This window comes from Schistocerca nitens, chromosome 9 (genome assembly GCF_023898315.1).
Source record: "Schistocerca nitens isolate TAMUIC-IGC-003100 chromosome 9, iqSchNite1.1, whole genome shotgun sequence".
NCBI lineage: Eukaryota > Metazoa > Arthropoda > Insecta > Orthoptera > Acrididae > Schistocerca > Schistocerca nitens.
This window is the reverse complement of record NC_064622.1, coordinates 4825156-4847799: the sequence shown is the minus strand read 5'-3', so window position 1 is coordinate 4847799 and position 22644 is coordinate 4825156. Positions and strand designations below refer to the sequence as shown.

At 43.1% G+C, this 22644-nt stretch overlaps 1 protein-coding gene across 1 annotated transcript in view; it reads left to right on the top strand.

Moving 5' to 3' along the window:
• Nucleotides 1-20119, top strand: part of LOC126203682 (uncharacterized) — a 209592-nt gene extending 189473 nt beyond the window's left edge. The window contains exons 4-6 of the mRNA XM_049938048.1: nt 4623-4826; nt 10069-10272; nt 18853-20119. Coding sequence (XP_049794005.1) covers nt 4623-4826; nt 10069-10272; nt 18853-18986 — 542 coding nt within the window. The 3' untranslated portion in view covers nt 18987-20119. The remainder of the gene's footprint in view (nt 1-4622; nt 4827-10068; nt 10273-18852) is intronic.
• Nucleotides 20120-22644: the final 2525 nt, after the last annotated feature.

Here is a 22644-nt window from a genome sequence, read left to right as displayed (position 1 = left end):
GCACTCATTCTTAACGGTAACTTGCTTTTTATTGCCGTAAAGAACACCGAAAAATAATGCGGAAAAATAAATTGCGATCGTCTTGTAAGGATAACTCGCACTTCACGTAAAGTCTTGTAAGGATCACTCGCACTTCACGTAAATTGGAACTTTTCCAATACTTTCTCCTTACTATTTTGTTGATATACTTATTCCAAATGCACGCTGGGCCCATAACCTATTGGGGTTTGCACAGCTGAATAAGTATTAAGGAGAAAAGAGACATCTTACTAATAACTATATTTGCACATTCAAGAACAAAACAAGATTACAGCGATCACAACACAAGAATCAGCGCACACAAAGAGTGTTAGGCAATGCCAAAGAGGTCAAAGAGGTCTAATTTACACAGTGCACTTTGCTCCGTCACACACGAAATATATTGTTCACACAATTCCAACAAAACTGATAGTTCAGTAATTTTCACATCTGTCAACACCTGCTTTCTTTGGGATTGGAATTATTATATTCTTATTGAAGTCTGAGGGAATTTCGTCTGTCTCGTACATCTTGCTCACCAGATGGTAGAGTTTTGTCAGGACTGGCTCTCCCAAGGCTGTCAGGAGTTCTAACGGAATGTTGTCCACTCCTGGGACCTTGTTTCGACTTAGGTCTTTCAGTGCTCTGTCAAACTCTTCACGCAGTATCATATCTCCCATTTCATCTTCATCTACCTCCTCTTCCATTTCCACAAAATTGTCCTCAAGAACATCGCCCCTGTGTAGACTCTCTATATACTCCTTCCACCTTTCTGCTTTCCCTTCTTTGCTTAGAACTGGGTTTCCATCTGAGCTCTTGATATTCATGCAAGCGGTTCTCTTTTCTCCAAAGGTCTCTTTAATTTTCCTGTAGGTAGTATCCATCTGACCCCTCATGAGATAAGCCTCTACATCCTTACATTTGTCCTCTAGCATCCATCTGACCCCTCATGAGATAAGCCTCTACATCCTTACATTTGTCCTCTAGCCATCCCTGCTTAGCCATTTTGCACTTCCTGTCGATCTCATTTTTGAGGCCTTTGTATTCCTTTCAAGTGAGGGAGTTAAAACTGCAACTGGTCGGCCAGAATGGTGTTCGTCAGTCACTGAGTCGCGACTTTTTTTGAACTGCTCTACCCACTTGTAAAAATTTGCAAGGTTCATACAACCTTCACCACAAACTTTAGCCATCCTAAAGTGTATATTCACTGGTTTCTCCGCTTCAGCAAGTAAAAAACGAATAACTGAACGTTGTTCAACTAATGTGGACGTTTCAAGGGTACTCGCCATCTTGAAATGATACCGAGAACAAGGTTGATACATCAGCTGATCAGGGCTCATCCCAGTGATGCCAAATTAAAGCCATAAAAGTGCGAAATTTGCCCTACTGTTTTTTCCCCAGACCAATTTGTCTCTTTAATTATTGAATGCCCTCGTAAGTTTAATGAAAGTGAAGCAGTACTGAAAAGTATTAGGTAATAAACTATTTTGATGGAAAATAATGCACACAACAAATTAAATATATCACTGAAGTAAACATTAGGCTGGTTCATAAGTTTGTAGCATTTTTGTTTTCTGTGTTGGTATTCTGGTGTGATGGGTTTATCTAGAAGAACTACAGCAGACGTACAGTAGAAGAGCAGTTCAGATACAGTGGTTGATTGTATCTCCATGACACTGCAGCCTGCCATAAATTAGCATCTGTTAGGCAACGGTTTGTGCACAGTAACACCGCTGAAATGGACTGACCTGATCAGATTCCCGACCTGAACCCAATGGAACACCTTTGGGATGAGTTAGAATGTCGACTTCACTCCTGAACCCAACATCACTGTCTTCTCTAGTTTGGCTCATGAGGAAGAACCGGCTGATATTTCTTCACATTCACATACTTTGCTGAAAGTGTCATCAGCAGAGTTCAATCCATCATAAAGGTGAAGGGTGGACACATCCCACATTAATATTCATTAATAGGTGTCCAGATAGTTTTGATCAGGTTGTATATAATAAACAGTAGATTTTATTTCCTTGCGATAAATTAGTAATACTGCATAAATTACTAATTTGAAATAAAAGGAAAATGTTATGGTTAAAAGTAAAAAATTCCCCTCTTATGTTCTTTTAACGATAATTTACCTGAGACGAACAGAGAGTAGGTGTCTAAAGGAACAATGATTAGCCCTCAGTCCTATTAAACAGCCACAGCAGGCCTATATTTGAATCTTTTTTACTTACACAGCAGATTGTGCCAAATGAGACTTGGAAGCAGCACAGTTACTGGCCGGAGAGGCAAATAAATTACATATCCCCCCCAATGCTTGCCTCCTGCAGCGTGGCACATCGCACCAGTCCTAAGTTGGCTGTAATTTGCGTAAACTGGAAGTCTCCGGTTGAGTAGCCTATTTGCTTCAGCACATGCCCACTGGCCTTTGAGTTCTCGTAATGCTTTGACAAGCTGTCAAGGCCAGTTTGAGAACATTTATCCACACAAGTGGCTTATAATTTGGTGACCCCTTTCCCTCGTACACCTTCACCTGTGTCAGTTTTCTCTCCTATTTGTGAAACATCCTGTATACAAATCTTGCCAGCACCCCATCTACTCGGTGGCTGCCTCTCGACCGTTTCCTTACAGTTATGGAACATGTGACGACTGCGATTCTATCCTGTCACTAAGTCTCGCCAAAATACCCGAAAAGTACTGTGTTAAGTAATGCAGTCAAAATCATGTCGTATCTAAATAGACGTTTCTCCGAATTTTACTTCTCAACACAATATCTGACGGTGCATTTATTCCAGTTTAGCATAGAATAACCATATTAAATAAGATTTAAGGACACTGACAAAAAAATTTGCTTCTAACATCGATAAACAAAAGAATACCAAAGTTGAGTGATGAACCCACAATTTTACACGACTCTCATTCAAAGTAATCACAACCCGTGTGGTTTGACAGCTACCCACCGTTGAATTACCCACTATAGAATGTTAGCACCAATAGCAAGCGAGCTTCACTGTCATTGGTCGACGTTTAAGAAATTAATGGCGGGCGCCCTTGTCCAAGTAGCAAAGCATTACAATACTTCTGGTAAATGTTACGGCACACGAATTTAGACACATACCCTCCAAAAGTTATAAAAAATACACATGCAGCGGCAGCGGATTTAAAATGTAAAAAAATGGAAATAATTAAAAGGGAAATGGCTACTGCTAATGAAAGTCAACAATGTGTACATAGAACACACAACTTCGTGAAGAACACTTTAATTCTAAAGAAAACAAATGTTATGTGAATGTCAGCCAAAAGGAAAAGAAATTACAAATTAAAATTGTTTGCAATAATTTTGAGTCTTTGAGAGGAGAGCGCTACTTTTAAATCTTATCTTGTGTGTTGTGACAATGGTCGCGATATCGACTGCAGCTGGCTGGTCCTGGTGAAATGCTGAGATCTGCTCTCAATACTCTCGCCCACAGTTTATACAACATCATAGTAAATTACACATATCTTTACACAACTATTTTCTACCAAACTTATTACAGTAAACGATAAACAAAAAAAAAATTAACTTTCCACAATCAATAAACTCTAAACATATTTATCTACTTACAAAAAAGCAATAATTTCCAGGTACATATTACATCTAGAAAACAACTTTTATCTCTATATTGCAGGACAAAAGAAAAATGCGCTACAACATCAAAGATATATGAACAGACGGAAAAAAAGGTTAAATATATATCTATCGCAAAATAACGATGTCTTCACAAACGTCTGGTGTCCCTCTTTGCTCGGTGCCCTGCAAGGGTGGCTCGTGGTGTCACTTATGCCTTAATTAAACCAGCTCTTCGAGAAGTCACAAACTGTCTCCACTGTGGACACAGCCGTGGCGAATGTGACTCATTTTTCGAGGTAGCCCCACCTACATCGATGTGCCAGACGGTTGGCTGTTGTTATACGTCAGTCCGTATGCCACACGTGCGTAACTCATTCGAGACTTTGTACAACCTAACATTATTTGTGACCCTAGGATTCTTATATCAAAGTATTGCTGTCTAAGTAATTTTTACCCCAAGTGTTCGAGGAATAATTTACGTATTCTGTTTATGATCTCCTCTCAGGTGTAAAATATTGATTCTAAAAGTTTCCAAGCATCGTGCTTTCCTAAGATCACTACTTTAGGCAAAACTAAATACATTGCTGAATTCAGAAAAATTAAGGAAAAAGTTAGTCCTGAATCTGGCTAACACTAATATTGAAAGGACTAAAAATATATGAATTTTGTAACGTGTATAAATAAAAACGTAACTAAATATATTAGTACTATTTTACGTATACAAGGAGCATTTTGAGCACACTAGTTGAAGTCTTGATGTATTTCAAGTTGTTAAGGCATTTGGCTCATTTTATTGATGTACAGGACTAATGCCGCCATCTACCCAGTCGTGATCTAAATTTTCCAGGGTTTCATTAACTATTACTTCTGGTTATAGCTTGTGTGATTTTTTCAGTACGAGTATGTCAGTCCCTTGTGCCATGTAAGTCCAGCTGAGTCACTGCCGTGTCCCGGTTGGCAGACCCTACGAACACAAACTTGGTACTCCTTTCAGAGGGCGAGCTGTGGCGGGACCTGCAGCCGCTGGGGACGGGTCGCACGGGAGCGGCAGCTGGAAGCGGGTCCAGCCTGGCGGCGGCCGTGTCCAGACCCAACCAGTGCCTGCTCTGGATCACCCGCCAGACTGACGCACTGTCACTCGGGGTTGCCAAACTCAAGTGGACACTCACAGAAATACGAGACCTCGAGGCTCGCAAAGGTACTCGCTCCACTGCTGCCTGTACCTGCAAGAGTTCCCGCATCCTAGACTAGTGAACCCATAAGAAGGCACGTGATGGGGAGGTGTGTTAAACAATCAGCAGGGAAGCCACTGTTTATCTATAATGTGTTGTTGAAATCAAATAGGTTATGCACTACTGGCTTGCTGGGGTCACCGTAGCTCCTTCAGAGCCCTGTCGGCTGTCACTTCTCGAGATTCCTGTAGGACCTACACAGTTGCTGTAGTAGTCTCGGGGCACACACAGTCCTGACTGTAATTCATCCCTACAGATAATCCCCTACTTCGTGCCATTACCCTTCTCCCACAACACGGACAAGGGGTTGGATTTGTGGGAAATTATCTAAAACTATTTGCATGTTATTTATATGTCACACTAATATTTATGAAGAGTATGAGTCATCTACAGTCTCTGGCAGTAGAGCAGACGGTGGGGAGCAGGGAGGGCGGGGGGACTGGTGACAGACCACAAAATGAAGCGTATTTATTATAGGAGTCACTTGCCACCTTTTTGGCCTCAGAGTGCACACATTTCTAATGGAGATTGTCTGTAATTGTACTAAACTGCAGTTTTAGCCTCGCTGAGCACAACAGGAAATACTGTGGCCTTTTAAAGTTTATATCCATGTCTCCATTTTTGTCTGATTATATTTGTTGCTGTCTAATAGGCTATTCTCAGTCATTCAAATTTTCTCTTTTCTGTTTCAGATTTTTTATTTTCAGTGAATACCTAACATTATTGCTATACGAATACAATATTATCTTGTGAATAATTCATTCAATACTGTGGGTGTATTCATAAGAAGGACGTAATTTTGGATTACTGAATCAAAGTGGTGGTACTCTATTCATAGCAATAACATGAAAAGACAAAGTTAGTATCTGCTAATAAAATAACATTACAATTTTAGTATGAGATTAATCTACCTAAAACACATTTGGTGGGTACCTATCAATTGTTTGAGTTAGAATAAGCTCTGTGTGATTCCTGTCAAATTAGTGTTTGAAGCTACTATACATTATCAAACTGACTGAATCAGTTATAACAGAAATGTAACAATTTTATGAGAAAGGAAGTTGCTACTCACGATATAGCGGAGGTGCTAAGGCGCAGATAGGCACAACAAAAAGACTCTCACAGTTAAAGCTTTCAGCCATTAAGGCCTTCATCAACAATAGACACACACACACACACACACACACAAATGCAATCAACACAGACAAGTGCAGTCCCAGGCAACTGAAACCACACTGCGAGCAGCAGCACCAGTGCATGATGGGAGTGGTGACTGGGTGGGGTAAGGAAGAGGCTGGGGCGGGGAGGGTGAGGGACAGTATGGTGGGAGTGGCAGACAGTGAAGGGCTGCAGCTTAGATGGAGGGCAGGGGAGAGGTTGGGAGGGAGAGAAATAAAAAGACTGGCTGTGGTGGTGGAATGAGAACACGGAAGGTGCTGGATGGGTGGGGACACTGACTGACGAAGGTTGAGGCCGGGAGGGTTGTGGGAACATAGGATGTATTGCAGAGAAGGTTCCCACCTGCGCAATTCAGAAAAGCTGGTGACAGTGAGAAGGATCGATATGGCACAGGCTGTGAAGCAGTCATTGAAATGAAGAATATCATGTTTGGCAGTGTGTTCAGCAACAGGGTGGTCCACTCGTTTCTCGGCCACAGTTTGTCTGTGGCCATTCGTGCGGACAGTCAGCTTGTCGGTTGTCGTGCCTACATAGAATGCAGCACAGTGTTTGCAGCTTAGCTTGTAGATCATATGACTGGTTGACGTGACTGATTTCACAGGCACTGCAGACACACGATTAACATCCATGTCTATGTCCTCAGAAGAGAGCTGGGTACAGCACACAGATACTATATGTCCTTTTTTCTTTTGCGCAGCACCTATGGCAGGTGGCCCTGTTATGTTGCACAAAACTGTACCGACGAGATGGGCCATTGCTACGGTTGTCGCGGTGACTACTGTTCCGCACGTCACTGTCCAGTGTGGTACGGAAGCCACATTTGTACGGCTGCCGTGTCGTCCTTCCCCCGAGAGCTAACTGACACCTGACAACCGGGAACAGGAGCCACTGCAGTGATGTCTTACCAGGCCTCCGTCTGATCACCAGAAATGTGTGGTACAACAAGAGATTCGACAATACTTAACACTTCAGCTAAAGTGGAATCTCGCACTGTAGTGTGCGTGTTGACACACTCCTTGTCAGAAGCCAACCAGACGATCACATTAGGGACCACAGATTCAGCTAGGACTCACGACGGGCATCGGTATCAAACTGACATTTGCGACCGAGGCCGAGGAGTCCGGCTGCCGAAGTGCAGTAGGACTGACGGGGCTGTTTATCAAAGTGATACAACTCTATGCACACGGCAGTGATATGCGTGCATTTGTGGTGATAATTTTGCAACAACTTGCACATTTCATTGAACAAAAGTTACACAGGTCTCTGGAATGGGGCTAGCAACTGGTAGATCTGAGTAGAATTCTGAGGAAAGAACAAATCCGTACACATCTTTGAATCGGTGACGCTAAAAGTGAAGAAGTGTTGCTGAAGCTGCTTCTCGTAAGCCTCTCAGTCTTCAGCCAGTCGTCATAAGAGGAAATGAGGTGGGTATGCCTGTGTGGTAAGTGTGACTGACAACTGCGTGATGGCAACTGTACGAGCCTGCTGCTACTCAATGAGAGATTGGATCACTGTCACCACGGACAAAGGAACAATCGATTAGACTGAGCACGTGGAAGTGAATACCACACTCGTTGCCAGTTGTGTTGTACTCCGAGACACAAACAACTGCACAGCCGCAATGAACCGAAGTTCATTCTTCTTCCACATACAAGTAAACAACAGTTGAGAACATAGACACAAACATAGAAATAATCCAGGTTCTGATACGAGCAGTTGCTGACAATAAGTATAAAAACAATATGAAGTCAAGTGCCTGCTGCAGGGCATTTCCAAAGAGAAGGGCTCCAGTAGATGGTGCAGCGGATGCGATGCCGTGTACACAAGCCGTGTGGCCCAATGCAGGTGGCCTCTGGTGGCCAGCCCATGCAGATACCAGTGGCAGAATATTTGAAGTGTAGCATGCCAGCAGTCTTGAGTTGCTGCCCGTATTGAAGTATTTCATACAGGGTCATAGCACAAAACATTATGGTTAAAATTCTATGAGACTGGGTTGTTGGAGGGATTAGGTTTTCATTCAAACTTTCTGGAAACTGGCAATTTTGAGTATAGATAAGTTTTGAAATACATTATTTCCAGGAAATATATGTTCTTTACAAAGATGAAAATATGGGTTTTGAGATGAGGTATGCTAATCCTAAATGATACAGTTATTAATGGGGTCAAATTTTGATGCGCACATGGTTCTATTGAATCATGATTTGAATATTTCTTTACGTAAAATTTTTCTGCATGGACTAATTACAATGTTATCAGCAAGCTCTAAACCACACAGGGTGTTGACAAAAGGTACGGCCAAACTTTCAGGAAACATTCCTCACACACAAATAAAGAAAAGATGTTATGTGGACAGTGTCCGGGAACACTTGATTTCCATGTTAGAGCTCATTTTAGAATCGTCAGTATGTACTGTACTTCCTCGATTCACCGCCAGTTGGCCCAATTGAAGGAAGGTAGAACATGTGCCTTTACAAGTACGACACAACATGTGGTTCATGCACGATGGAGCTCCTGCACATTTCAGTCGAAGTGTTCGTACGCTTCTCAACAACAGATTCGGTGACCGATGGATTGGTAGAGGCGGACCAATTCCATGGCCTCCACGCTCTCCTGACCTCAACCCTCTTGACTTTCATTTATGGGGGCATTTGAAAGCTCTTGTCTACGCAACCCCTGTACCAAATGTAGAGACTCTTCGTGCTCGTATTGTGGACGGCTATGATACAATATGCCATTCTCCAGGGCTGCACCAGCGCATCAGGGATTCCATGTGATGGAGGGTGGACGCATGTATCCTCGCTAACGGAGGACATTTTGAACATTTCCTGTAACAAAGTGTTTGAAGTCACACTGGTACGTTCTGTTTCTGTGTTTTTCCATTCCATGATTAATGTGATTTGAAGAGAAGTAATAAAATGAGCTCTAACATGGAAAGTAAGCGTTTCCGGACACATGTCCACATAACATATTTTCTTTCTTTGTGTCTGAGGAATGTTTCCTGAAAGTTTGGCCATACCTTTTTGTAACACCCTGTATACCAAATAACCAAATAATAATGTTCAGAAAAATATAGCTAGATTAAGAACTTGGGTAGTTCATAAACTATGTGCATTCCAGTACGTATGTAACAGAGTAGAACAAAAAAATAGTTCTTAGGTGACAGATGATATTTTAGGATGTTTAGGTATTCCACATTGTGTCACATAAAAGGGATCCCATCTATCATAAATTACAATCATAAACCTGTATTTTGCGCTCCCATAGACATTATGATATGAACAGAATAGTACTGGCTACTTCAACCATAGAAATTCACCAGCACTGCCTTCCCCATTTACACCTCAAACTCAAGTGCATAACACAGGATGCTAGTGTGCTGAAGGTGGATTATGATTGGCTCTCCAAATGCCAATATTAGAAATAGGTAATAAATTCCTAGCCAATATGGAAAACTCCTGCTGTCATTTTAATTCAGTACAAATTAATTACAGCTCTCTGACTGCTCAGAATGTAGCTAAATATTGAGAAATGCATGCAGCTAATTTTCAAGTTATGCATTTGGCATTTCAGTTATCATGGATGTGATAATAACTAACTTTGAGGTGGAATTACCTGATGAACTTAACAAGAAACTGATCTATCCTTTTAGTGTGTGGATTTGTTTTTGAACAGAAGAAGTTTGTTAAATCTTGCTGAAGTGAACTGAAAGTGTATTATTATCAAATAACTTTGAAATAAATTATATGATTTTGCATCTTTGCTCCAAATACAAGGTTAAATTCTCTGGGTGGTCAACAATAAATTCTAGCATTATTGCATAGAGGAATTGTTGACTTTAGTAAAACTGAAGGTATTTTGGAGTTTTATGAAAATAATATATAAATACACCTGTGATGTCACATTCCACCCTTGCTTGTATTTCTGTTAAGCATGACAAGGACGTTATCCAACACTTTTCATGTGCCATATTCCTCGCTACTGATACATGTCGGTTCATACGGCTGCACTGTACCTGTACTTGTTTTGCAGCCCGGGTGTATCTCAAGCTGGAAGTATTTGAGGGTGACCGGCGCACAGCGTCTCACAACTCGAAGCCCTTCACACCCGGCATCTCGGTGTACCTGACGGCCGACGATGACGCAGTGCTGCAAGTGCCGATGCCAGACTACGTGTCAGACCCTGACGGGCTTGCCGTGCACATCAGCCTGTGTATGAGGCCGAGTGGCAAGCTGGGTGAGTTTTGCACACAAGCCGTGCTCTGCAAAGTCTATTTCTGAAAGGGCATTTGAAAAGTGCAATTCGTGTCATAGGTTCTGATGCACTAACACTCCAGAGCCAAGTGCATGCCACGTCTTACCATGTTGTCATTTATGACATGTATGTTTTAATGGTTCCTGAGTAGATCAATGAGTTTTCAGTTCCCTTTGGGAAACTACACTTTAAAAATTAATTAAAAAACCAAACAGTAATTTTTTGCTGGCATAGAGTAAGCACCAACATGCACAACAAGCATTCCTCAAACTATTTTGACACAGGGTGGGAACAATGGGGTGCTACATTGCCTTCCTGATGTTGTCGGTAGATTGCGATTGCTCTCATAAATTTGAGAACATAGACATTAATAAATTTGGCTTAGAGGAGCATATGGAAGCATGTGTGACAGAATTTCATAATAAAACCTATTTAATAAAAGGTATATACTGAGCACCTGCAACAAATTTTAGGCTGTCCACCATGTAACATTAAAAATATACACAGATAAACATTTCATTTGTTGCCCCCTCCCCTGTCCTCCATACACACTAAACGGGGGTTTCTGGTGGTTTTAACATATATTTTATGAAAAACTTTTCCAGTAAGAATTTATTGCAGACAGTAACATAGCAATTCAACATAATTCCTACATTAAGCTAACCAACTATGGTAGCTAATTGCCCAAAAAAAGCATTGACAATGTGAGAATGGAGGGAATTTATCAGCCTGTTAAAACATGTTCTAAATTTTTAAATTTGAATGGTGAATGTGGGGAAGTAACACAGAGGCATATTTTTAAGATTTTTCTAAGAAATTTACTTTAACTTCTCCAGTACTTTATTTATAGCCCAAAAGAGATTTCATTCTGGATAGCCCAAATATTATGATTGCATCATTAATTACATTTTGATATGTTCATAATTTATATTAACTTTAATAACATTATAAGAGTTTACACATAAACTGTCTCCTCAAATTCAGAAACACAGTGATCTGTAATACTATATATGTTATTGTAAAAACACATCATCCAGTTGTTTGTCTTTCTGTAGTGCTTTTCATTATGATTATAATCATACTGCTAGATATGCAAAAAATCAGAACTTCGGCGCAATGATGAAGTTCTAAGTCAGGTAACATAACACTGCCACAAGTATTTTAATGTTGATGCATCTATGATAGTGCAGCAGGAATCAACAACAGTTGTGCAGAAAGTAAGGTAATACTGCAAACTGCTCTTAGCTCCATAATTAGTTGTCATCGTGTGCTTAAAGTCACATAATTTCAACATCTCTTCTTACCCCATATGCATTGATTCTAGTGACTCCAAATAGTACACAGCATAATCAGAAGGCTATCTGAGAATTTCATTGTAAAAATCAAAAAACCATACATACATCCTAATGTCACCTCTCGCATGTATGCAATGATCCTAGTATTGTTCCCATTTTTGAAGCACTCCTTAAAGTCCTCAGGATGAAGGATGTTCAGGATTCTTTGTGATTCCACACAGACATCTTCAGTCGAGTCAAAGCATCTCTGTTTCAATGCAGTTATCATCTTTGGAAAAGGTAGAAGTTGCACAGGGCTAGTAGGTAGGGTAGGCAAACATTTCCATATTGTGTTTGGCCAGGAATTCCTTCACAATGAACAAGGTGTGCACAGATGTGTTGTCTTTCTTTTTCCACAACTTTGGTCATTTGGACCAAACATTTTTCCTGAATTGCCTCAAAACCTTACAGTAAAATTCTCCATTGACAGTTTGACCAAGTAGAACAAACATCTTGTGCACTATTCTCAGAATGTTGGGAAAAAAGAAAGACTGATAGAAACAAAGAAAGATCGGTGTCGACTTAATGGTGCTGAAAACTTGTCGAGCTTTTTTCGGCAAAGCAGAAGATGGTGTTCTCCATTTCGATGATTTCTGATTAATTTCAGGATCATAACTTTTGTGACGGCGTTCGTAGCGACAACACTTCGCTGTAGAAACGGCCTACGAAGTCACCGCCACACTTTTAATAGCGGGCCGACCGGTCCGCTGGAACAGTGAACAGAAAGATGAAAACCCAAACACTCGGATTAAATGAAAGTCGGTACTTATCTTTATTAACGACGATACAGAACACAGTGGTGAACATGGTCTACAGAAATCTGTCTAGTTCGAGTCGGAGCGGCTAGGTCAGCGTCGGCTGACGACAAACAACAACTCTGCTGCGATGAACACACAACTGACTAGCAGGTACACAATTCGGTGGCGAGTATACAACTGAGCGGCGAATCCAGAACTGTCCTAGCGCTCGCGACTCCAGCGCTTAAGAAGCCAGAAGCCAGCGGTGGCGCGCGCAGACTTGCGGCGATTTCCTGTATCGCTGGCGCTGCTTATGCGGACGGCGCCCGGACTTTGATGCTGCCAACCTTTTTGGCAGCGGGCTCGGTTGGCATTACTGGCTAGGATATAACACTCCTCCCCCCCAAATCGCCGCACCGTCGTTGAATAATGACGTGGCGAGCGTCGACGGCGGGGGATGGGTCTGGCCGCAGACGTAGCAGAAGAGACCGGGGCGGAGACTGTTGTCGGTGGCAGTCCCCGGTCCGCACCCCAGCATTGGCTGCGCGGGGCCTCGGGAAACACCGACTGAAAACCGAGGTCAGGGTGCACGCCTGTGACCACGGGCGCAGCTTCTGGTACTGGACGCGACAGGGCGTCGGGACCCACGAAGAGAGGCAGCGTCTTCTGACGCTGCGTCGACGGCTGCTGAGTGGGCGCCGGACAAGGCGCTGCGGTGTCAGACTCCTTGGGGGTGCCCAAGGAAAGCGGCTGCAGTACAGGCTGCACAGCCACCGCTTGGGAAGGCGGCCCGGCTGAGGGGTCGACGTCCATCAGCTCCGAAGGCGGTGGCGACTGAAGAGGGACCGCAGGCGCCGGAGCGACCACCTGGGGCGCTCCCGGATGAAGCTGCGCGGGAGGCATCAACGGGACGGGCTGTCGGCGTGGTAGTGGCGACGGCTGCTGCTGCTACCCTGGTGGCGGCAGCGAAGTCGGAAGGCGCGGCTGGAACCCGCCGCGGACCAAATCTCTGGACAAAGAACGAGCGGCAGAATCCGGGCGGCCAGCGCGGCGCAACTGGTTCTGATGCCGCCTGTGCACCCCAGTAGCACCTTGAACAGTATAAAAACCGCGACCCTGGACACTTATCACGGTACCACGTTCCCAACGACGGCGACCGTGATAAACTCTGAAAAGAACGGCGTCGTTGCGCTGAAAACGCGTGCGATGCTCAGAAGCGGCGGGTCGATCCGGGGGGTGCAACAACCCTAGTAGGGTGCGATGACGACGGCCGTGGAGAAGCTCCGCAGGCGAAGGGCCGTCGCGTGGCGTGGTCCGGTACGACGACAGGAACGTGATGAGGGCCTGCTGACGAGAGTGCGTAGCACGAAGGCGGTCCATATGATCCTTGAATGTGCGTACAAAACGTTCCGCTGCACCATTCGATTGAGGGTGGAACGGCGGAGTAAGAACATGGCGAATGCCATTGGCAGAACAAAAACCTTCAAATTCAGCAGAGGGAAATTGTGGACCATTGTCAGACACTAAAACTTCTGGAAGACCCTCAATACAAAAAATTGAAGTCAACGCCTGTATAGTTTGTGCAGACGTTGTAGACTGCATGGGCACAACAAACGGAAAATTACTAAATGCATCTATCACGATGAGCCAACGAGAATTCCAATATGGACCAGCGAAATCAATATGTACTCGCTGCCAGGGACCGGCAGGGCGTGCCCACTCAAAATAGCGGTGAGGCGGAGCAGCTTGGTGTTCGGCACACGTCGAACAATCTGTAGACATCTGCGCAATCTGCTTATCAATGCCGATCCATGTACAATGACGGGGGGCAAGCTGCTTGGTGCGGACCACTCCCCAATGACCTTGATGCAACAAGTCGAGGACCTTGGATTGGAGCACTTGGGGAACCACTACACGAAGCTGGTCATTCTCGGTGCGTAACAGCAAAACTCCGTGCGAAACAGACAACAGATGACGTTGCGGATAATAGCGACGAACCACAGGATCCGATATGTCCTTTGCCTTGGACGGCCAACCACGTTGAACAAAACGTAATAGTAAACTCAGATGAGGATCCGTAGCTGTCTCACGTGGCACCTGACGATAATCAATCGGAAAATCCCGTAGGGATTGATGCTCATCGGCGTCAATCTGATGGCAAGAGTCGTCAGAGGAATCGAAGACATCATCCGCAGCAATCGGCAATCTAGAAAGCGCGTCAGCGTTTGCATGCTGAGCTGTAGGGCGATACAGTATCTCATACTGGTATTGTGATAACAAAAGAGCCCAACGTTGTAGTCTCTGAGCTGTCCGCTGAGGAACTGGTTTAGACGGATGAAACAGTGACGTCAGGGGCTTGTGATCTGTTACTAAATAGAATGGTCTACCATAGAGGTAGTGATGGAATTTTGTGACACCGAACACAATAGCCAACGCTTCCTTGTCCAATTGGCTATAATTACACTGAGCTTTGTTTAGCAATTTAGATGCGAACGCAATAGGACGTTCGGCGTTACCGACTCGGTGAGACAACACAGCACCGAGGCCGAAAGAAGAAGCATCACAAGCTAACACCAGAGGCTTGTTAGGGTCGTAATGGACCAGACAACGATCATTCAATAAAGCCTCTCTAAGCTGCTGAAAGGCTGATTGACAATCAGCTGACCACACAAACGGAACATTCTTACGGCGGAGACGATGCAACGGTGCAGCAATCTGTGATGCATTAGGTATAAACCTAATATAATATGTCAATTTGCCAAGAACTGCTTGCAATTCATGCAGATTGCGAGGGGCGGGCAAATCACGAATAGCTGCTAAATGTGACTGGGAGGGATGAATGCCTTGAGCATTAATAACATGTCCCAGATACTCCATCTCCGTAAGGAAAAATGAACATTTATCGATGTTGCAACGTAGGCCTGCCTGAGACAACACTGTAAACAAACACTCCAAATTACGGAAATGTTCAGCAGGCGTCCGACCGGACACAACAATATCGTCTAAATAGTTGCAACACGATGGCACATTAGCCAGAAGTTGTGACAAAAAACGTTGAAAAACAGCTGGAGCTGACGCACAACCAAAAGGCAAACGCAGAAAACGGAAGACCCCAACGACGTGTTTATGACAAAATACTGTTGTGATTGCTCGTCGAGGGGCAATTGCAAATATGCTTCACGGAGATCAATTTTGGAAAAGAAACGAGCTTCCTCTAACTTATCCATCAGCTCGTCCGGTCTAGGTAAAGGAAAAGAATCAATGACAGTCTGAGGATTAACTGTCGACTTAAAATCAGCACACAAACGTAACTTGCCAGACGGTTTCTTTATAATAACTAAGGGAGAAGCCCACTGGCTCGCTGAAACGGGTTGAATAACACCGTCGTTTTGCCAACAACGAAGTTCATCTTCTACAGGTGCCCGGAGGGCGTGAGGCACTGGACGAGAACGAAAAAATCGAGGCTGAGCATTATCTTTTAACGTAATATGAGCGGCAAAGTTCGCAGCACAACCGAGTTCGTCTTTAAATATGTCACTGTATCGTTTACACAAATCGGTTATGCTGTCTTGAGGAACAACAACAGAATTAAGTTGCAACACATTGTCTTGGATAGACAGGCCAAACAAGTCAAAACAGTCTAATCCGAAAATGTTTACACTGTCTGTAGCGCGGAGCACTGTGAATGAAACTGTTTTTGTATTGCCACGGAATGTGGCTGGCACGCTACATACACCAAACACAGGAATTTGTTCTCCACTATAAGTAGCCAAAGAATGTTTTGCCGCTGAAAGTTTAGGGCGGCCGATAGCCGCATACGTAGCACTATTTATGAGAGTCACAGACGCACCAGTGTCTAATTGAAAATTGAAGGTCTTATCCTGGATGCGTAGCTTCACAAATAGTTTATTACACTGTCTCTGGATCGGTGCAGCGGAGGCGGAAGACACAAAATCAGCGCGTTTAGCGCGTGTTCGCTGCTTACGACAACTCGTGGGTTGGGCGGGTGGAACAACAACTCCCGCTTCACTTGCAGTGTGTACATTACTTTTTACAGCGTTTGAATTACGCTTGGGTCGCATAGCAGAGGGCTGGGTGGGTGGCTTATTGCGAACAAGTTTATTACCCACACGAACCGTGGAAGAGTCTTTAAACGCGACCTTCTGGGCGGGCTGGCTTTGAAGAACATGAACATCCATGGGCTGGGCAGCACTAGAATTGTTCTTGCGTTTACGCAAACAAACAGTCTGGATGTGTCCTTTCCTTTGACAAAAGTGACAAACCGCGTTTCTTAACGGGCAACGTTCACGAGGATGAGCAAGAACACACTTAGGGCAAGACTTAACTCTATCATGTTGCACACGCGGCTGACGAATGTGTTTAACATGACGCGGCCGGCTAGTGTTTACAGTCTGACTCTGCCGGTGGGGCCGCGGGCGTGACATAACTTGCTTAGCACAAGCAATTTGAGAAATACATGGCTGATCTAACTCACACTCAGCATAGTCAAAAGTATCTTGGGCTTCAATAATGTTCATCACAGTCTCTAATGACGGGTCAGGCAACTTTAAGATAGCAGCACGAATACGAGAATCGGCAATGTTTTGAGTAATAGCGTCCCGTAACATGACATCACTGTAGGAAGCTCCACACACACAATTAAATCTGCACTGACGGGTGAGGCCCCGTAAATCTGTTAACCACTGTTTATTAGATTGATGTGGCAGTTTCTTTAATCTGAAGAACTTGAATCTGGCCGCTGCCACATGAACTCGCGACTCGAAATACTCAGCAAGCTTGGTAACAACAACGTCATAGTCTAAAGCTTCTGGCTTGGATTCCGGGAACAACTTACAAAGTAGTCTATAGACTTCCACGCCTGCAGTGGAAATTAAATAAAGCTGCCGCTCGTTACCTGTGATTTTGTAGACTGACATGTGCGCCTGCAACTGCGCGAAATATTCTTGCCATTCTTCTCGTGATGCCTCAAAAGCACGAAAAGGCGGTGCTGCCTGTGCTTGTTCCTTGTGTAGTGGTGGATTAGCCGCTTGTTTGGCGATTGCTTCCACCAGACTTTGTATTTGCTGACTCTGTAACAAGATCAACTGTTGTAATGCGGCAGATATAGTGAACACAAATTAAACCAGCCCCCAAAATTCTATCTCAAGAAACAAGTTAAACCAGCCCTGCACACGAGTTCGGAAGTCCTCGTCGCCAGTTTTGTGACGGCGTTCGTAGCGACAACACTTCGCTGTAGAAACGGCCTACGAAGTCACCGCCACACTTTTAATAGCGGGCCGACCGGTCCGCTGGACAGTGAACAGAAAGATGAAAACCCAAACACTCGGATTAAATGAAAGTCGGTACTTATCTTTATTAACGACGATACAGAACACAGTGGTGAACATGGTCTACAGAAATCTGTCTAGTTCGAGTCGGAGCGGCTAGGTCAGCGTCGGCTGACGACAAACAACAACTCTGCTGCGATGAACACACAACTGACTAGCAGGTACACAATTCGGTGGCGAGTATACAACTGAGCGGCGAATCCAGAACTGTCCTAGCGCTCGCGACTCCAGCGCTTAAGAAGCCAGAAGCCAGCGGTGGCGCGCGCAGACTTGCGGCGATTTCCTGTCTCGCTGGCGCTGCTTATGCAGACGGCGTCCGGACTTTGATGCTGCCAACCTTTTTGGCAGCGGGCTCGGTTGGCATTACTGGCTAGGATATAACAATAACCATAGACTCAAGATTCATCACCTGTTATGACTCAGGATAAGAAATTTGGTCATTCTCAAACTCTTTGTTGGAGCTTAGTGTGTGTCTGAATCCTGAAATTTTGTAAGTCTATACTGAGAAGGAGAGGGACAAACTTCGCTGCAGTTTGTCTCACATTCAGTTAATTGGCTAGAATTTGTTGAAATGTACTCTATGACAGCCCAAGTCTGTTACAAACATCATGAATCATCTGCCTTGAGTCTTCATGAATGGTGTCACACACTTCTGTGATCATTTCTGGTGTTGTGCATGTTGATTGTTGAGCAGAAAGCCTATCATCTTCGACAGATTTTTGATCCTCCTTGAAGTGCTTGGACCACTTAGATGTTCTTGTTTGAATCAGTATGTTCTCACCAAATGCCCCTGACAGTATGTGGTGGGTTTCAGCTGCGGTTTTCTTTGACTTGAAACAGAATTTGATGTAAATCTGTTGCTCATTCGTGTTAGCCATTTCACAGTTTGCAGAAGCACTGAAACACTCCCTGACATGCACCATTACAACACGCAGCTGCATGTGCCGAAGATGACCCACCTTTGTGCCACAGTATCTAAAACTTATACCTCGAGACATCTAGTGGCAGAGTATTGTAGTGCTACTGGTTTAAACGGTACACTGAAATTCTCAGATATTTTGGGTAGTCCCTCGTATACTGTTAATGAAAGCACTACAAACTAGCAATATTCATATTCAACTTTATTTAAACTTTTGTGCACAGGATCCCGTGTAGTGCTGGGGTGTGCAATACTGTCGTCAGATGATGGTGGGGAGGGAGCTGCACATCTTGTGGAAGCCTTCCAGACCCCTTCCACTGCTGTCAACAAGTGGCACCCTATGCTGAAGGTGACGTAGCAGCAGCTAAAGACCACAGTTCAAACCAGTCCATCGCTGTGCTGTCACTGTTGCCGTGTGGTACACCTGTGTCTCCTAGACATTTGGTACAACAACCAGTTGTATGAGTCTAAATATGAAGCATAGTGCCTTTCTCTTCTGCTCAGTTACTGTTGTACAGTTTCACAAAGCTTAGCATAAGAGTTTCTTATGCATTATTGAGTGTTCTGGAGATTGATGGAATGAGATTTTCAATCTTGCCTCCTCTCATTTTCTGATCTCTTCTTTTAGATAATCATCTAATAAACATGTGATAATTTGTAGAGCTGGAAGTTTTGAGGCAAGTTTTCCACAGCTACATGATTACTACAACAGATGTTTCCAGACATCGTGCACTATCATTAGATGAAGTTTCCATTGCTGGCCTCACTATAGATGGACCAATAATTCACAATTTAAGAAAAATGTGTGGTGCAGAGGTGTTATAACTCATTCTGCTATAAGTTTTTGGATGGAGAGTAACACTCCATAAATAGCTACTTGTATCCAAAATTACATGAAGCCTTATAATAAATTCCAGTCATAAATTGGCATAGGTTGAGTAAGTACTCGTGAACTGGTCCAATCTTCATAATGAGACTCATGGATTGGTGACCAATATTATTATTTCTGTACTTGACTGAGAAAGGGTATAATGAATTCCAGTAACTGAGAACTTGATTGGTCCAATCAAATGAAGGCTGTATACATTTGCCATATTAAAGACTGAATTTATATCAGTCCAAATGACTGGGTTGATTAGATTTGGACAAAAAGTTAATTTCTATGTTATCTAAATACCTCTCCAGAGATAATGATCTTGCACTAGAGTGGTTGCACTAATTCAATTGTGGTACTGTGGCATTTTCCTTCAGTGAAAGATTTCAGTGCTAGAAGAATGAAATGCAATGGAAACAAGTGACATAATCTTATTATTTCAATTGATCCTAACTGACAATTTACTGGTATTTTACAATCTAATATTTTCTTATGTAGTATATGTAAATAAATAATATCTTAAATTTATTTTGTAAAACTTCTATTTTACTGATTTCTGACGAAAATTTATGATATAAGATTTTTCTGTAAATAAAATATATGTTTCTGTAAATTAATTGGTGTATTACGTTTATTTTACCTGAGTCTCCTAATGTGGTTCCCATTCTTGTTGCAAAATACGTATAGACTTACAATCTAACCATAACCTCTGACGTACAAAAATAATGAGAACACGAAAAGATACACATATTACAGTGATCTTTCTCATTGTCTATTTGCCGTGTCATCAGAACAAGACACAACTGTAGAAAAAGCACCACAGGTGCAAAGATGCGAGCTGGTGCCATGCCACGGAGACTCGCCACTTGCACGAGTTCCACCAGCACAAAGGGTGGCACTGAGGATGAAGGTATTGTCTTCGCCTTGGCCAATTGCTGGCCAAGTACAATCTGCCTATGACCAGACAACGATGTACAGAAGGCTACTCAGAAGATAGAAGAGCATCCCTCACCCACTTGCTTATAGATTACCATCCTGGGCCAACTTAGACAGGGAATGTTGTGTAGTGGACTCTTAGAAGTGAGCAGACAGTTGTTGTAAATTGTATTTGCTATGCACTGTGAAGTTTACCTACAATTATTTGCACTTAGCTATTGAGGGCCTTTTCTGTGTTATTCAGACTTCATTGTTCAACAAGCCACAAAGATAAATAAACCCTTTTAACTCATTTGTGTGACTTCGTTACTAATTTGTTGGACTGTTTTAGAACCTCTGTTCTCCTATCCTGTTACCTGACTCTGGGGCATAACTGTGTTACAGTGGCGGGGAGAAATTGTCTTAGCAGTGTACTGCACCTGAAGCTACTTCATGAACTCACAAACTCAGCCTATCATAACAACAGTGGCATCATGGCCTCCAGAGTAGCAGAGACAAGGCCTTTACTAAATTGGCAACAAGGGTTAACAAAACTATTGATCTGTGAGAACATTACCATTGATAATGACACATTAGTACCTGTACATGTACATAATGTCCAGGACAAATATTGCCTTATCCTGCGGCACTACATTCGTATTTTGCATTTTATGTGTATTTGGGAGTTTTTACAGAAAAATCAATTGCTTTTTTCCCCGTAAAAAGTCTACAGCAATTAGAGGGACGTTGACTACTGAAATTTGATGAGTGGGGGAGATGTAGTACACCATCACTGAATCAGCCTGTATTAATTTAGACACCTAGGATAACTTGAAAAAAGTCTCTATTGAGTAGAGGTACATCAGCTACTGAGATTTAATGATCATCTGATGAGAAATCAGAATGCTAATGTTGGTATTGTGCACATGTGCGATATGTTGGATTACATAAACTCTTAAATCCAAGCAGTTTTCTTGTATTTCCAGTGTACATCATGACATGTATTATCATTGCTAACCATATACAATTTTTGCAATTGCCAGTGGTAGCAATTTTTAAATGTCTGTGTAAATGATGGCTTGGAAATGTAGTTAATGATGTTTTCTCAACAACTGAATATTTCTCTTTACACTAGTGCAGTATATCAAATAGTGGGTATAGAAAAAATAGAATGAGTCAGGATAAATGTTCACCATATATTGGAGCCACTGAGCAGTAGCCACACACATAGACAAAAACGTAAACATAGCAACTGAGCTTACAGTCTTCCTTAGAACACAAAGATACAAACACAGCTATATAGTCTTGATACTGCAGCATAACTGGTATAGATAGTGTCACATCCCACATCTTTGTCAAGTCTCTTACCAAAGAAGATTCACCCTGCCAAAGATATTGGTCTTAAGGGTAGATTCATCACCTCAGCATACTATGTGATACATTTTATTAACAGTTCTCTAAATAGAAACTTGATTTCGCACCACATAATGATGCAGAAAGTATTGAAAGCATGTGACTGCCGATAAGGGCATTTTTTTATTCAGTTGACTCTCAATACTTCTACTAGATATCAAAGGATACAGTGTGTTTGGTTTGAAAACCATGGAAAAAATGTTATAGCCTTAATTTAAGCAAAACCTTAATTTTCACCTAAAATTATTCAGTTACACTTCAGATAACATTACATTTGACTAGAAGAAAGGCAAATCAGACATGGCGGCAAATATGTTAGTGTTACGTGCACGTATAGTGAACAAATCTCTGTAATTAAAAAGTAATTTATGAAAAGGATCGTTGCTACTTACCATAAAGTGGAAATACTGAGTCGCACAGAAGCACAACAAAAAGACTGTCAAACAAAGCTTTCGACCAAAGAGGCCTTCGTCAGAATTACACGACATACACACATTCACGCAGATGCAACCCACACACACTCGTGACCCCAGTCTCTGTCTGCAAAGGCCAGACTGTGAGCAACAGTGCACGATGGGAGAAGCTGACTGGGTGATAGGGGTAAGGAGCAGGCTGGGGTGTGGAGAGGGAGGTATAGTAGGGTAGGGGTGGGGGACGGTAAAGTGCTGCTCGTGGGAGGATAAGGTACAAGGTGGGGAGAGGGTATGGCAGCTGCTGACTGTGAGCAACAGTGCACGATGGGAGAAGCTGACTGGGTGATAGGGGTAAGGAGCAGGCCGGGGTGCGGAGAGGGAGGTATAGTAGGGTAGGGGTG